Genomic DNA, 15783 nt, shown 5'->3' with positions numbered 1-15783 from the left:
AACACGCTGGGATACATTGCAGGAATACTCTGTACAGTAACACACTGGGATACACTGCAGGAATACTCTGTACAGTAACACACTGGGATACATTGCAGTAACACTCTGTACAGTAACACACTGGGATATACTGCAGGAATACTCTGTACAGTAACACACTGGGATATACTGTAGGAATACTCTGTACAGTAACACACTGGGATACACTGCAGGAATACTCTGTACAGTAACACACTGGGATATACTGCAGGAATACTCTGTACAGTAACACACTGGGATACACTGCAGGAATACTCTGTACAGTAACACACTGGGATATACTGCAGGAATACTCTGTACAGTAACACACTGGGATACACTGCAGGAATACTCTGTACAGTAACACACTGGGATATACTGCAGGACTACTCTGTACAGTAACACACTGGGATACACTGCAGGAATACTCTGTACAGTAACACACTGGGATATGCTGCAGGGATACTCTGTACAGTAACACACTGGGATACACTGCGGGAACACTCTGTACAGTAACACACTGGGATACGCTGCAGGAATACTCTGTACAGTAACACACTGGGATATACTACCGGAATACTCTGTACAGTAACACACTGGGATACACTGCGGGATACTCTGTACAGTAACACACTGGGATACATTGCAGTAACACTCTGTACAGTAACACACTGGGATATACTGCAGGAATACTCTGTACAGTAACACACTGGGATATACTGCAGGACTACTCTGTACAGTAACACACTGGGATACACTGCAGGGATACTCTGTACAGTAACACACTGGGATACACTGCAGGAACACTCTGTACAGTAACACACTGGGATACACTGCAGGAATACTCTGTACAGTAACACACTGGGATACATTGCAGGAACACTCTGAACAGTAACACACCGGGATATACTGCAGGAATACTCTGAACAGTAATACACTGGGATACACTGCAGGAATACTCTGTACAGTAACAGAGGGATACACTGTACAGTAGTTCTCTACATGATATTCTTGTCTCCTGCTTATTCCGATTCTTACAGAGTAACACATGATTTAGCTTGAGTGTTGTCCAGTCAGTGGATCACATCTTGAGAATTCTCTCAGATTGTCAGAGTGGTGAGTGATCCACAGCTGCCGATCTTTTTCAGTCTGTTCGCTGCAGCAACGGCATAATAATTCTTCTATAAAACAAAACAAAGGGATTTGATTTCAACTGAACCAGGAAATGAAACAGTTCACATTGAAGCAGCACCTGACAAACGTTTTCTGGTCACATCACTTCAAGGTTTAAACATTGACCTGATTCCTCAGTAAGGAGAGAGTTAGAGGGGAAAAAGAAACAGTGAGACTAGGAGGTGTGAGGGTGGGGATCTGAGAGAGTAAAGGGATGAAGGGAGCAATGCAGATGTGAGACTGGGATGAGGGGGAATGGCAGGGTAGGTGGGTGCAGGTGGTTAACCATCAAGAGGGCTTTTGAACAGGAATAAGGTCCCAATGCTTGGTGAGTGAGGCAGTACCCTCCATTGAAACAAACTCAAGGAGATAAAGTGCCCAGAGTTGTTATCATCTAGTCAGAATATGGTGTGTGTGTGTGTGTGTGTGTGTCTGCGTGTGTGTGTGTGTGTGTGTGTGTGTGTGTGTGTGCAAACGAGAGAGTGAGTGAGTATCTGTGTGGATAAGTGCAAGAGTGAGTGTGTCAGTGAGTGAGTGTTTGGATGTGTATCTCCGTGTGTCTGTGAGTGGATGTGAGAGTATATTAATAAATGATAGGATGAGTGGAATGGGGGACACCTTCACAGGACAGTGAAAGCCCCTTTATTACAAATATCTTCACTTCAATACAAATGTTTGAGACCCAAATAAGAAAGCACCGGTCGTGCCCCTGACACAGTCAGACTCCCAAATACTTCACAGTGAATTAAACACCTTGGAAAGGTCTGTGTTAAAATGTAGACCGTGCCATCAACAAACACACAACAGATACCACTGGCAGTCCAGAGGAAATGCCCAGGCCATCAGTTTTAAAGGTATTTGTTCTGATATAAAACTTGGCACGGAAAATGAGAGCAGCTGCAGCATTTCTGTTATCATCAGCACAAGCAAATAAAGGGGACATTGGTGAAATGCAGCATCCTAAAGTCAACACCTCAGAACGCGCAGTACTCCCTCAGTACTGACCCTCCGACAGTGCAGCACTCCCTCAGCACTGACCCTCCGACAGTGCAGCACTCCCTCAGTACTGACCCTTCGACAGTGTGGCACTCCCTCAGTACTGACCCTCCGACAGTCCAGCTCTCCAAAAAGTTTACTAATTCATAATTCTTGCTAAGAGCAGATGCAGATGTAGTATTGATATGTCTTGGTAAGGGGGTAGTGAAACTGGAGGTAAGTCACTGCTGAATATGTTGGTGATGGAGAGAGGTGTTACAATAAGGAAACACAGGTCTGTGCAGGGAAAGCAAGGCTGACCAGAGAGACTCATTTTCTGTGACCCTAAGAAACAGCTACCATTAATGCAATGGGCAATATGATGTGCAGGTTTGGAATAAACGAAAAGAGGCCTTTGATCTCTCCCCTTGGACTCTAGTCAGATTACTCTGGAAACACCCACACTCACTGGTCTCTGAATGAGAGTTTTAACGTTCTGTTATGGCATTGTCGCAATGTCCCTACCTCTGAGTTTGACAATCTTGGTTCAATGTCGAGAATGTGGTGCTGGAAAAGCACAGCAGATCAGGCAGCATCCGAGGAGCAGGAGAATCAATGTTTCGGGCATAAGCCCTTCATCAGTCTTGGTTCAATCCCTACCAGACCTGAAGGTGTGTCACTGTGCTGTCTGAACAGGGTGATTAAAGGGAATGTTTTTTGACTCTCACCTTCCACAGTCGCTTCATTACATATTTCTTCAGCAGAAGCTGGGACTTCAGTTGGATCTTGCTCTGTTTGCTTTTTGCTGCAATGTTGCTGAGCCAAGGGTGTTTCAGGCACTGGGCAGCACTGAGCCTCCCACTGAAACACAGACACATAACAGCCCCGCGTAACCACGTGTGACTACAGACCAGTGAAACTAGTACTGACACAACTACAGACACACTCACCGACACTACTGACACATGCCGTATCAACTAATGAACACTCTGAAACAAATACTGACACATTCACCAAACTGTCACACTTTCTGAGACAACCCCTGACACACTCACTACTATAAATACTGACACAAATATGATACTAACAACATTTACTGAGACAAATACTGACACACATACACACACACACACACACACACTGAGGTAGTCACACACACACACACACACTGAGGTAGTCTCACACACACACACACACACTGAGGTAGTCACACACACACACACACACACACACACTGAGGTAGTCACACACACACACACACTCACACACTGAGGTAGTCACACACACACACTGAGGTAGTCACACACACACACTCACACACTGAGGTAGTCACACACACACACACACACACACACACTGAGGTAGTCACACACACACACACACACTCACACACTGAGGTAGTCACACACACACACACATCAATCTTTGATACAAAAGCTAATGCACATACTGACAATCATATACATGCTCTCACAGACACACTGGTAATACAATGGTGAACATACTCGCTGACTGAAATAGTGACACACAACAACTGTTTCATGTCATAAAAAGCAGGATTTTCCAAAGTGTGTTTCTCCTTCTCACTCTTGAAAATATAAAGGAGACTCATTTCTTAACAGCAAAAAGGAAAAACAAATGTACACAATGGCAGAATCTGTGACTCGAGTGGTGGTTCTGTCACTGCCTATTGTACAGTGTGATGCACTAAGTGTGCTATTGGGCTCTGACCATGTATACATACCGGTGGACAGACTCGTTGGTTCAGATAGTCATATTCACACACAAACACACACAGAGTCTTTGAAAAGGCTTGCAGTGGAAAAGTAAACTAATTAAGACCAACTGAAACTGGAAAGGATTAACTAATCAACTCATACCGAATCCACCTCTTGGTAATGGTGACCATAACATGATTAAACTTTACATTCAGTTTGGGGGGGGAGAGGAGTGGGTTTGAGACTTTTTAAAAGATTTAAATAAAGGGGATTATGAGGATTGAAAGCAGAGCTGGTTCAAGTGAATTAGCAAATTAAGTTAAACAATATGTCAGTAGCAGATATTTAAAGAGATATTTCAGAATTCACAGAATAGATATATTCAAATAAGCAAGAAAAAAAATTCAAAAGGTTAATGTGATTAATTAAAAATGTTAAAGACAATATCAACTGAAGAAAAATGTGCATAATTGTACAAAGACAGCGGCAGAAGGTTGGACAGAATATTAAAAAACAGCAAAGAATGACCAACCATTAATAATGAGGGGAAAATAAGGTAAAGCTAGCCAGAAATATAAATACAGACAGTAAGAGTTTCAATCAATACTTAAAGAAGAAAAGGATTAACAAAATGAGCATTGGTTTGATAGGATGAGAGTCTGGGGAATTAATAGTGAAAAATAAGGAAGATGGCAGAAGAATTGAACAGTCTTCACTGTCAACAATATCAGTAAGATCCTAGAAGCTGCAATAAATCTGGGGATGGATGGAACTCAAAGTTACAATCACAAAGGAAGTGCACAGGGAAAATTGTGGAGCTGAGGCCGAAAAGTGCCTGGGATTGGAGGTTAAAACCGGATCAGCCATGAACTCATTCTAGGATCAAAACATGTGGCGCTGGAAAAAGCCCAGCAGGTCAGGCAGCATCCGAGGAGCAGGAGATTTAATGTTTCAGGTCAAACCATTGACCCTCCTGCTCCTTGGATGCTGCCTGACCTACTGGGCTTTTTCCAGCGCCACACTTTTCAACTCTGACTCTCCAGCATATGAAGCCTCTTTCGCTTTTAAATTTATAGGATGGCAAAGGAGCTCAAGGGCTGAATGGTCTCCTCCTCTTTCTAATTCCTGTGTTCGTATGATCCACCTACATACTCACTGACCACAGGTCAGCGCAACTTCAAGGGCAGAAGGGCCAGTACGGGCTGTAATGTTCTGTTGCTACTGCAACATACTCACCAAATGATACACTCATTAACACACTCACTGACACACTCTTTTGAAAACACAGTTGTGGCCACAGATCTATTTGTGATCTCAACTTTACCTTTTCTCCCTGATTAGCAGATTTGCAATAAAATCTTTTCCTTCCTCCGAGATGTTTTCAAAAGCTTCATCGTCGAAGTTGCAGTTTGTGGTGAGGATGTTACTGAGGGTCTCAGCATCACTATCGCCCAGGAATGGCGATAGGCCACTCAGTCTAGAGAGGACAAGGGGCAGAGACACTGACAGAGGCAGCTACAACAAACAAAACAGCATGAGGTACTGGAATATTTAGAGAAGACGGCCCCTGTGTGAGAGGGTCACAGTCTGACCAATCCCGTCTCTCTGTGTGACACGGCCACTGGCTGACCAATCCACTTCGATGAGAGGGTCACAGTCTGATCAATCCACTCTCTGTGTGAGGTAGTCACAGTCTGAGAAGGCCCAGTCTGTTTAAGATGCTTACAGTTGTACAGATCCAAGATTGTGTATGAGTGGGTTACCGTTTGCCAGATCCCAAAGCACTGGAGGGAAGGGTACAGTCGGACTGATCCCAAACTGTGTGAGGGGGCTACAGTCTCACTGATTACAGCCTTGAAGTGGGGGTGCCAGTGTTGGACTGTGGTGGACAAAGTTACAAATCACAGAACACCAGGTTTATTTGGAAGTATAGGCTTCCAGAGCGCTGCTTCTTCATCAGGTAGTGAGTGGGTAGGATCATAGGACACTATCTACCTGATGAAGTGTCATACAACTGATGCAACCTAAGTTTGTTCAATACATCACATCAGTTGCATGACGCTTTGATCTTTTACTATAAATTCTGTGCCCTATAATCCTGCCCCACAAACTCCCTGATGAAGGAGCAGCGCTCCGAAAGCTGGCGCTTCCAAATAAACCTGTTGGACTATAACCTGGTGCTGTGTGATTTGTAACTTTGATCACAGCCTGTGAATGAAAGATCACAGTCTGACAGATCTGAGTCAATCATTATAGCAAACCACAAACCCCTGGATTCACCTCATTCCCCCTCCCCCCCCCGCACTTCCTCTTAAAGATTGAATATTCAAATAAGTGTGGCCAGTCTGGGGAACAGCCCACAAACTCCTTAGCATCTTGGAGCCATCAATTTGAGATTTTACTAAATCTTCGAAGGCCCTGAATGCATCGTCACACAACACACTCTCTTCTTCCACATCATCCAACTGTCTCACTCAGTAGCTCCCCAGACAATCTGAGGGCTAATTTCCAGGATCCTTTGTCTACACGATCCCCAAACACAGAGCTTCCTGCCTAACATGGTGAACTCTGTCTGCAGTCAGTTACTCACAGCATGTAGGTGATGACACCCAAGCTCCACATGTCCGTAGGGAAGGAAACGTGCTCAAAGTTGACAATTTCTGGAGCGAGGAACTCTGGGGTTCCAAAGGACACACGTAGCTTATCTCTGGGCTTGTACCTGAGAGGGGAATGACATGGTGTGTGAAGGAAGGACACCATCTTATGCCCAGACACTGCCAGCACTCACCAGTATCTCCTACAATCATTAATTCCATTGGTCAACAAATAAATGGAGAGAGGGGGTGTGAGTGAAAGAGAGAGAGAAAGAGAGAGAGAGAGGGAGAGAGAGAGAGAGAGGACATGGTAATTGTGCAGTGAGATGGAGAAAGGTAGAAACATCCAAACTTTGACTCAGTTGTTCGGTTCATGCATCTTCTAAACCCACAAACACTTCCACATGGAATGACAAGGGCAGCAGATTCATGGGAACATCACCACCTCCCAGTTCCTCTTCAAGCCACTCCCCATCCTGACTGAAATATGTCACCGTTCCTTCACTGTCGCCGGGTCAAAGTCCTGAAATTCCCTCCCTAAGTGCATTGTGGGTCAACCCACAGCTCAGTGGACTGCAGCAGTTCAAGAAAGCACCACCAGGGAGAACCAGGAATGTGCAATAAGTGAACGCTGACCACATTCCACAAATGAATTTTTTAAAAAATTCTTCCTTCAAGACAGAAAGTTATAGGTTCAAGCCCGACATAGGCTGATTTCTGGATTGGTAGGCCCATGGTACACTGCGGGAGTGCTGCACTGATAAGTCACCGTCTTCCAATTAGTTATCTCAGGCAAATGTCAAAGAGGTCAGGATGTAATTTCTGAGCAGCAGAGGCAAGATGTATATGGAGAAAGGTCTCTCCGTGTCTTCAGCGTGGAGGGAAAATAAATATATGCAATAGAATATTCACAACCACAATGTTTCAGTTACTAATGGCACAGAGAATGTGAGCTTGCATCCAGTGCAACACAGTTTTGAGGAATTTTAAAAGAGTTTCATTCATGGGAATTGCAGGTTCTCTAGTATTTGTTGTCTGTCCCTAGTTGCCCCTTAAGAAGGTGATGATGAGCTACCTACTTGAGCTGCCGCAGTCCATGTGCTGTACATTGACCCACTATGCTGTCATGGAGAGAATTCCATGGTTTTGACCCAGCAACAGTGAAGAAATGGGAATATATTTCCAAATCAGGATGGTGAGTGGCTCGGAGGGGAACTTGCAAGGGGTGATATTCCCAAATTCATATCATTAAAAATAACTAAGTGTAATGTTAAATAAAAGTGACCACATATCTGTCAGGTCAGAGAAGAAAAAAGTACTGGCTTCTCTGAACGACTCCCATTTTTCACTTCACTCCCTTTTTGTCTCATTTCCCACGATCCTGCTCTCCCCCTCTAAGCACGTTCTCCATTGTCCTCACTGTCCCCTCCAGCAGTTACACTTTTAACTCATTATTTTCCACCATCGTCTCACCACTAAACATCTCACCCACCATCTTCTCCTCTCAAAGACTGTTTCTCTTTCACATCCTCATCCATTGTTTCAAGATTACCTTCCTTTCCCTAACAAGTCTCTATCCCTTTCCTCCTAACTTGCACCAATGATACTCTATGAATCACAGAGGCTACGTTACAACTGCCTCACTGCAACAATCTAACTCTCCTCAACAGTGGCTTTAAGGCAGAAGCAGGTGACTCCCCATTATTGCCTACTTGCTTGTCCCTAACCCTGTCTGAAATTTTACTCTGCAGAGTACCCTGCCTCTACTTGAGATTTTATCTAACAGAGTTTGAAGGGATGCCTGAGAGTGAATGGACCAAGCGATGATGGGATATTTTAATTGAGAACTAATGTATAAATATGCAGAAACAGTGGGGTGAGAGTTTTATGGAGTACGGTGGACTAAAGTTAAAGTGTGAACTTGAATTCTGTTTCAACGCGTTTACATTTTGGAGTACAACACTGGTAGCAGACAATGGTTGAGTCAAAATGTAAAGTTTTGGCCAGTGATTATCTACCCTGTTTTCTGAAAATGAGCCTTCTGACCAGGGAAAGAATGAAGTTGTCATGTGGGCCTGCATCACTTCCTAACTGTACAGGAAACAAGGACTTTCATGACCATACAGAAGTAGGATAAGAAGCAAAGATTTTTCTGGAATTGGAGCCTGATGATTTAAACATGGATTAAAGTTTGGGTAGATTGTTAACATTCATGAGTGAAAGTTATGAAAAAGATGAGGTGTGATCAGATTTTGACAAATTTTAAAAGCCTGAGCTCAGTACTGTGGAAGAGTACATATTGGAAATCAGTAGGTTGTTTGCAAGATGGGAGAAAGTTCATTCGGAAACCCCCCAACCATGCTGCCATTTAAATTATTAGACTGCACCAAAGTATCACATCTGGACAGACTTCTAGTTTTGACAAAAGTTATATTTGTGAATAAACATACTATACATACGTCAGAAGAACTTAAAAAAATCCTAGGAAAGCACTGCTTCCCAATAGCATTCTTAGAACAAACGGGGTAACCAGAAAATGGAGGACACCAATTAAGGAGAATCCCAAGGCCTTTTATTCATATAGAAGAAGCAAGAGGGTAACTAGAGAAAGAGTTGGTCCACTAAAGAATATGGAAGGAAGGTTGTGTGTCGAACCTGAGAAAATGGGTGAGATTCTGAATGATTACTTTGCATCAGTGATCACTGAGGAGAGGGACATGATGAATCTTGAGATTAAAGATAGAAGTTTGTTTACTCTGGATCACGTTGACATAAGGAAGGAAGATGTGTTGGGTAGGCTAGAGGATATTAAGGTGGACAAATCCCCAGGACTGGATGGGATCTATCCCAGGTTGCTGAGGGATGCGAGAGAGAGGAAAGAGCTGGGGTCCTGACAGATATCTTTGTGGCATCCTTAAACACAAATGAAGTGTAGAGGACTGGAAGGCTGCTCATGTTGTCCCCCTGTGCAAGAAGGGTAGTAGGGATGTTCCAGGTAACTACAGACCAGTGAGTCTGACATCAGTGATAGGAAAGTTACTGGAAAAGTTACTGAGGGATAAAATCTATTTATGTTTAGAACAGAATGGGCTTATCAGTGATAGGCAACATGGTTTTGTACAGGGGAGATCATGCCTTACCAACTTAATAGAGTTCTTTGAGGAAGTGACCAAGTTGTTAGATGAAGGAAGGGCTGTAGATGTCATATACATGGCCTTTAGTAAGGCAGTTGTTAAGGTTCCCCATTGTAGACTAATGGAGAAAGTGAAGTCACATGGTGTGCTGGGTGTTCTAGCTGGGTGGATGAAGAACTGGTTGAGCAACAGGAGACAGAGAGTCATAGTTGAAGGGAGTTTCTCAAAATGGAGAAAGGTGACCAGTGGTGTTCCACAGGGATCAGTGCTGGGGCCACTGTTATTTGTGATAGAGTCATAGAGATGTACAGCATATACATTAATGACCTGGAAGAGGGCATTGTTGGTTTAATCAGTAAGTTTGCAAATGACATGGAGATTGGTGGAGTAGCAGAAAGCATAACGGACTGTCAAAGAATACAGAAGGATATAGATAGACTGGAGAGTTGGGCGGAGAAGTGGCAGATGGAGGTCAATCCAGGCAAATGTGAAGTGATGCATTTTGGGAAGTCTAATTCTAGAGCGAATTATACTGTAAGAGGAAGAGCCTTGGGAAAAGTTGATGAGCAGAGAGATCTAGGAGTTCAGGTCCATTGTACCCTGAAGGTGGCTGCACAGGTGGATAGAGTGGTCAAAAAGGCATATGGTATGCTTGTCTTCATTGGACAGGGTATTGAGCATATGACTTGGCAGGTCGTGCTAACATTGTACAAGACTTTGGTTCGGCCGCATTTAGAATATTGTGTACAGTTCTGGGTGCCACATTACCAAAAGGATGTGGACGCTTTGGAGAGGGTGCAGAGAAGGTTTACGAGGATGTTGCCTGGTATGGAAGGTGCTGGCTATGAAGAGAGGTTGAGTAGATTTGGTTTGTTTTCATTAGAAAAAAGGAGATTGAGGGGGGACCTGATTGAGGTTTACAAAATCATGAAGGGTATAGTCGGGGTAGATAGAGATAAGTTTTTTCCCAGGGTGAAGGATTCAATAACGAGAGGTCACGCTTTCAAGGTGAGAGGTGAAATATTTAAGGGGGATACACACGGCAAGTACTTTACACACAGAGGGTGGTAGGTGTCTGGAACGTGTTGCAAGCAGAGGTTGTAGAGGCGGGCACGGTAGATGCATTTAAGATGCGTCTGGATAAATGCATGGGTAGGTGGGGAGCAGAGGGATACAAATGCTTAGGAATTGGGTGATAGATTTAGTTAGTGGATTTGGATCGGCTCAGGCTTGGAGGGCTGAAGGGCCTGTTCCTGGGCTGTAAATTTTCGCTGTTTTTCTTTCTTTGCCACAGTGTTAATAAATTTGTGAGGCCATCTAGATATAGGTTGTAGCTGGCAGTATGAACGGAAAACTATAGCTATTAGAAATTAGGCCAGAAATGGTAATTTTGAGATGAGATTCAATAAATGCATAAATCCTAGAAACACTCGGGAAGTGGTCAGTCGATATTGTAGTCAAATTTTAGTAATATTTGACTAATTACTAATTTTAGTAATATTAGTCAAAAATTGAGTAATATTTGACTCAATATTACTTGAGTCAAAGTAATATTACACCACAAACAGTCCCTTAAACAAATGCTGTAATAAATAACACAAAATCAAATTGGAATCAAATGATTTGAAGGAAGAAGATTTAGCACAAGAAGATTAGGCCCAGTGGCAGCGTCTTTCGATTGGGGAAGAGATAAGATTTAGATTTGTGAAGAGATTTGTAAGAAACATCAAAGGCCTTCTCCATAGCCAACATTAAGTCTATCCTTGGCAAGAGATTTTCAATGTAGTAGTAGCCATGGATTTAAAAGCATGAAATAAAGAATAAAAAAGTCTTGATTTACATTTTGTAAATTTGGCAACTACATTTTATCGGTCAACAATAATATTATTGAAACATGAAGTACAAAGGCGGACAAGGTAAAGGCCTTTCTCAAATTTTTCTGCATTGTTGATTGTGGACTGAAAAGGGAAACAAACTGCTTTAAAAATAAAGGATCATTGAGGGATTGCTACACTTTTTGAAAGTGAGTAACCTGACCTCATTGTAAATGTGTTTCCCCAGCATCTGGTTCAAGCAGTAGAGGCAGACATTAACATACAAACTGGTGCTGGGGAGTGTGGACAGATGGAGGTTCAGTCAGCAACAAGTAGCTGATTGGTTTGTGGACTGTCAACCAGTTATTGATGATCAAGGCCTTCTGTCGGCCAACGACTATGTAATTGACACCCAGGGTTTGTGACCAAGGTAGGGAGCAACTATCAGGCGTTTACCTGTTGAGGAGCTCACCCTATTCTCTGTAGTTAATAAAAAGCACATTCAGCATGATGAAAACCAGTTTATTTTTCTTTCAGTTGTTGTAAGCTGTGTTTTGTAATTAGCACGTCAGAGATCTTTTATAAGTATTAGCCAGTCAATGTGTCCCTCCAAAAAACAAATTAAAGCATCCAGAGAAGGAAGACTGAGACGTAACATTCTGACCAGCACAAGGACAACCTCAGAAAACTGTGCGAACAGAGACCTTCGATTACTTTCCTGATCTTTCCCTCCATTCATTACACCCATACTCTTTTTTTTCTGTCTGTTATTAGACTGCACCAAAGTATCACATATGGACAGACTTCTAGTTTTGACAAAAGTTACATTTGTGAATAAACATACTATACCAATGTCAGAAGAACTTTTAAAAAAATCCTAGAAAAGCATTATTTCCCAATAATGTTCATAGTAATATTTGTGTAGAGGGATAATTTACTTTGGGAAGGATGATTAGAGTTTTAACTAGTAGAGTTTATAATTGTTCATCTGTAGCCAATGTCTATTCACTTGTCATAAATAATTCATGTCAGGTGCAGAAACTTGATCTCGGCTTTTCTGTTCGCCTGAGTTATTTCCTGGGGAATTTTAGGTGCTTCCTAAAATCTGAAATGTTGTGATGATTCAGGAATAATTGGAATTGATTTCCACTGCACTACTCCAGTGAGACTTAAGACAAGTTAATAAAAAGATTCCAAACAGCAAGAGAACCAAGCTGGATGGAATTGGAGGCATTCGCAAAGGTGCCATCAAGGGGACAACAAGCATTGAGTACTACATCAATAAGAAGGCAATGGGAGATAGCAGACACTCAACAAAACATATGATTGTAAAAAGACTGAGGATCAATCTGGTCTTTGTAGAACTATGAAAGTGGAGAGACCCCAAATTGGAATAAGCAGATAAACAGCAGCCAGCTAACTGGGATTGTTATTATTGTTATTATTCTGTGATTGTTTCACAGAAAAAACAACACGTTCTCAGAAACTGCTGGACATACTGGAGAAGACACATTGGAACACAAATGTGCAAACAGACATGGGAATGTAATCTGTAATCTTTTTGTGTGCTTTGTTCTTTTTTTACACAAAGAAAAAAGTGAATCTGTTATTACCCACAAGGGTGGCACTGTGGCTCAGTGGTTAGCACTGCTGCCTCACAGCGCCAGGGCTCCAGGTTCGATTCCTGCCTCAGGTGACTGTGTGGAGTTTGCACACTCTCCCCACGTTTGGGTGGGTTTCCTCCGGGTGCTCTGGTTTCCTCCCACAATCCAAAGATGTGCAGGTCAGGTGAGTTGGCCTGGCTAAGTTGCCATAGCGTTAGGTGTATTAGTCAGGGGTAAATATAGGGTAGGGGAATGGGTCTGGGAGGGTTACTCTTGGGAGGGTCGGTATGGACTTGTTGGGCCAAAGGGCCTGTTTCCACACTGTAGGGAATCTAACCTAATCTTAATTGGGTTTGAATCAACTATATAAATATGGGGAGGGGATCAGCTTAGTTGGCTGTGTGTGCCAACATCATAGATTCAATTCAACCCTCTACCCTCACCTGAGCCGTAGAGACCTTCAGGTAGAACTAACATCAGTCATCTCTCTCATTAATGAGAGACTGGGACTATGATAGAAATATCAGGAGCTAGTAATCAGTAGGGTGAGAGTTTTAAGAAGTTAACTGAAATAAAGTCCCCTCTTAAAAGTGTTAACTTAGACTCTTTTGGAATAAAACACATTGGGCCAATCGAGGTGGTTGAAGGGCCACGTAAGGGCTGTTTAAGGGCATCATGCCACCTTCAGGCTGGTGTCTTCAGCCCAAGAGGAAGGCAACACCACATGATGAGCCCAACTCCTTCAACTGAGGGGCGTGATCTCAAAGGAGGGGATGGTGGGGGAGGAGGGAGGGGGTGCAGAGGGGTCATTTAAAAGCCTCTTGAACCTATCCCATCCCACCCCCTCCCCCAGCAGAGGTTCAGCTTACTCTGAGAGCTGGCTCAATGGTGAAGGATCAGATTCCCTACAGTCTTAAAACAGGCCCTTTGGCCCAACAAGTCCACACCGACCCTCTGAAGAGAAACCCACCCAGACCCATTTCCCACTGACTAATGCACCTAACACTACGGGCAATTTAGCATGGCCAATTCACCTGACCTGCACATCTTTGGAGTGTGGGAGGAAACCGGAGCACCCGGAGGAAACCCTCGCAGACACGGGGAGAACGTGCAAACTCCACACAGACAGTCACCCGAGGCTGGAATGCCCCCTCCCACTCTGCCGAGGACATGGAGGTCCTGGGCCTCCTTCACCGCCGCTCCCTCACCACCAGACGCCTGGAGGAAGAACGCCTCATCTTCCGCCTCGGAACACTTCAACCCCAGGGCATCAATGTGGACTTCAACAGTTTCCTCATTTCCCCTTCCCCCACCTCATCCTAGTTCTAAACTTCCAGCTCAGCACTGTCTCCTTGACTTGTCCGGACTTGTCCGACCTGCCTATCTCCTTTTCCACCTATCCACTCCACCCTCTCCTCCCTGACCTATCACCTTCATCCCCTCCCCACTCACCCATTGTACTCCATGCTCCTTTCTCCCCACCCCCACCCTCCTCTAGCTTATCTCTCCACGTTTCAGGCTCACTGCCTTTATTCCTGATGACGGGCTTTTGCCCGAAACGTCGATTTCGAAGCTCCTTGGATGCTGCCTGAACTGCTGTGCTCTTCCAGCACCACTAATCCAGACCCTGGTGCTATGAGGCAGCAGTGCTAACCATTGTGCCACACCCAAGAACTCTCCATTTGTGTGAGGGAGGGGACCGACTCTGAGCTGGCTGTCCACATCCAGTGGGCACTGATGCTGTTGGTGACTGTGTGTTTTGGGGGAAAACAAAAAGAATAAAGATAAACAGGAGCGTCCGAGGTTCTGTTCACCCAGAGCTGGCTCTGAGGAAGCTGGGTCAGGGTCAAGTACTGTACTATGTACATGTAACTAAATGGTGACTTGGTGACAGGACTGAAATAAAGTCCCCTCTTAAAAGTGTTAACTTAGACTCTTTTGGACTAAAACACATTGGGCCAATCGAGGTGATTGAAGGGCCACGTAAGAGCTGTTTAAGGGCATCATGCCACCTTCACGCTGGCCTTTGTGGAGTTATTTCATTTTACTTAATAAAAATTACTATTTACTGTAAGACCGCAGGCTGTAGGTACAGATAAACTGTAATGAACAATTGTATCTCCCCTTGCTGCCCTTCAGAAAGTTACCGCTCTAGAAACACACAGACAGGAAAAATAACACAGTCCTGAGGATTGGTGGGAAAGACTGGGAAAGCAGTTCAACAGTCTCTGTTCATGGAGATCACCGAGAAAGTCATTCTGGGTTGTTCGGACAGGCCTTATCCAGGCACTGACCCTCACTTGCAGAAGGTACAGGATGGCTACTTCAGACTTATTGAGTCTCAGGTTTACTGGCTAAGAATCAGAGTTTACAGCAACTGCTGAGGGAGAATAAACGGGATCCCCCCCAGGCTGTGTTTTTGTTCCCCCCTGAAAAGAAAAGAGACAGCTCCCTTCCATTGCAGAGCTCCGATGGCATCTCGCAAACATTCATCGCCTCAAACCGTTCCACTCTCTGGGAGCCAGTCGTATAAGTGATCAGAGACGAAAATACTGCAAAAGCTGGGATCGAGAGTAGACAGGCAGGAGGCTGGAAGAACACAGCAGGGCAGGCAGCCCCAGGACCCTGCCTGGACTGGGGGGGTTTGCCTTATGAAGGGAGGTTGACTAGGCTTGGACTTTTCTCTCTGGAGAGAAGGAGGAAGAGAGGTGACCTGATCGAGGTATACAAGGTAATGAGAGGAATGGATAGAG

The 15783-nt window shown here is 44.0% G+C and overlaps 1 protein-coding gene across 2 annotated transcripts in view; it reads right to left on the bottom strand.

Moving 5' to 3' along the window:
• Positions 1-552: 552 nt before the first annotated feature.
• LOC140463135 (myosin light chain kinase 2, skeletal/cardiac muscle-like) overlaps positions 553-15783 on the bottom strand; it is a 275704-nt gene continuing 260473 nt past the window's right edge. The window contains exons 10-13 of one of the 2 annotated variants that reach the window (XM_072556881.1): positions 6475-6603; positions 5209-5361; positions 2895-3027; positions 553-1199 (exon numbers count right to left, since the gene is read on the bottom strand). In XM_072556881.1, coding sequence (XP_072412982.1) covers positions 1119-1199; positions 2895-3027; positions 5209-5361; positions 6475-6603 — 496 coding nt within the window. In that variant the 3' untranslated portion in view covers positions 553-1118. Of the gene's footprint in view, positions 1200-2894; positions 3028-5208; positions 5400-6474; positions 6604-15783 lie in introns of those variants that run through there. The other variant, XM_072556882.1, reaches the window with a different exon arrangement.

The sequence above is a fragment of the Chiloscyllium punctatum genome, chromosome 37 (genome assembly GCF_047496795.1).
Source record: "Chiloscyllium punctatum isolate Juve2018m chromosome 37, sChiPun1.3, whole genome shotgun sequence".
Taxonomy (NCBI): domain Eukaryota; kingdom Metazoa; phylum Chordata; class Chondrichthyes; order Orectolobiformes; family Hemiscylliidae; genus Chiloscyllium; species Chiloscyllium punctatum.
Note: the sequence above shows the minus strand (reverse complement) of the source record. Positions and strands in the feature narration are given on the sequence as shown.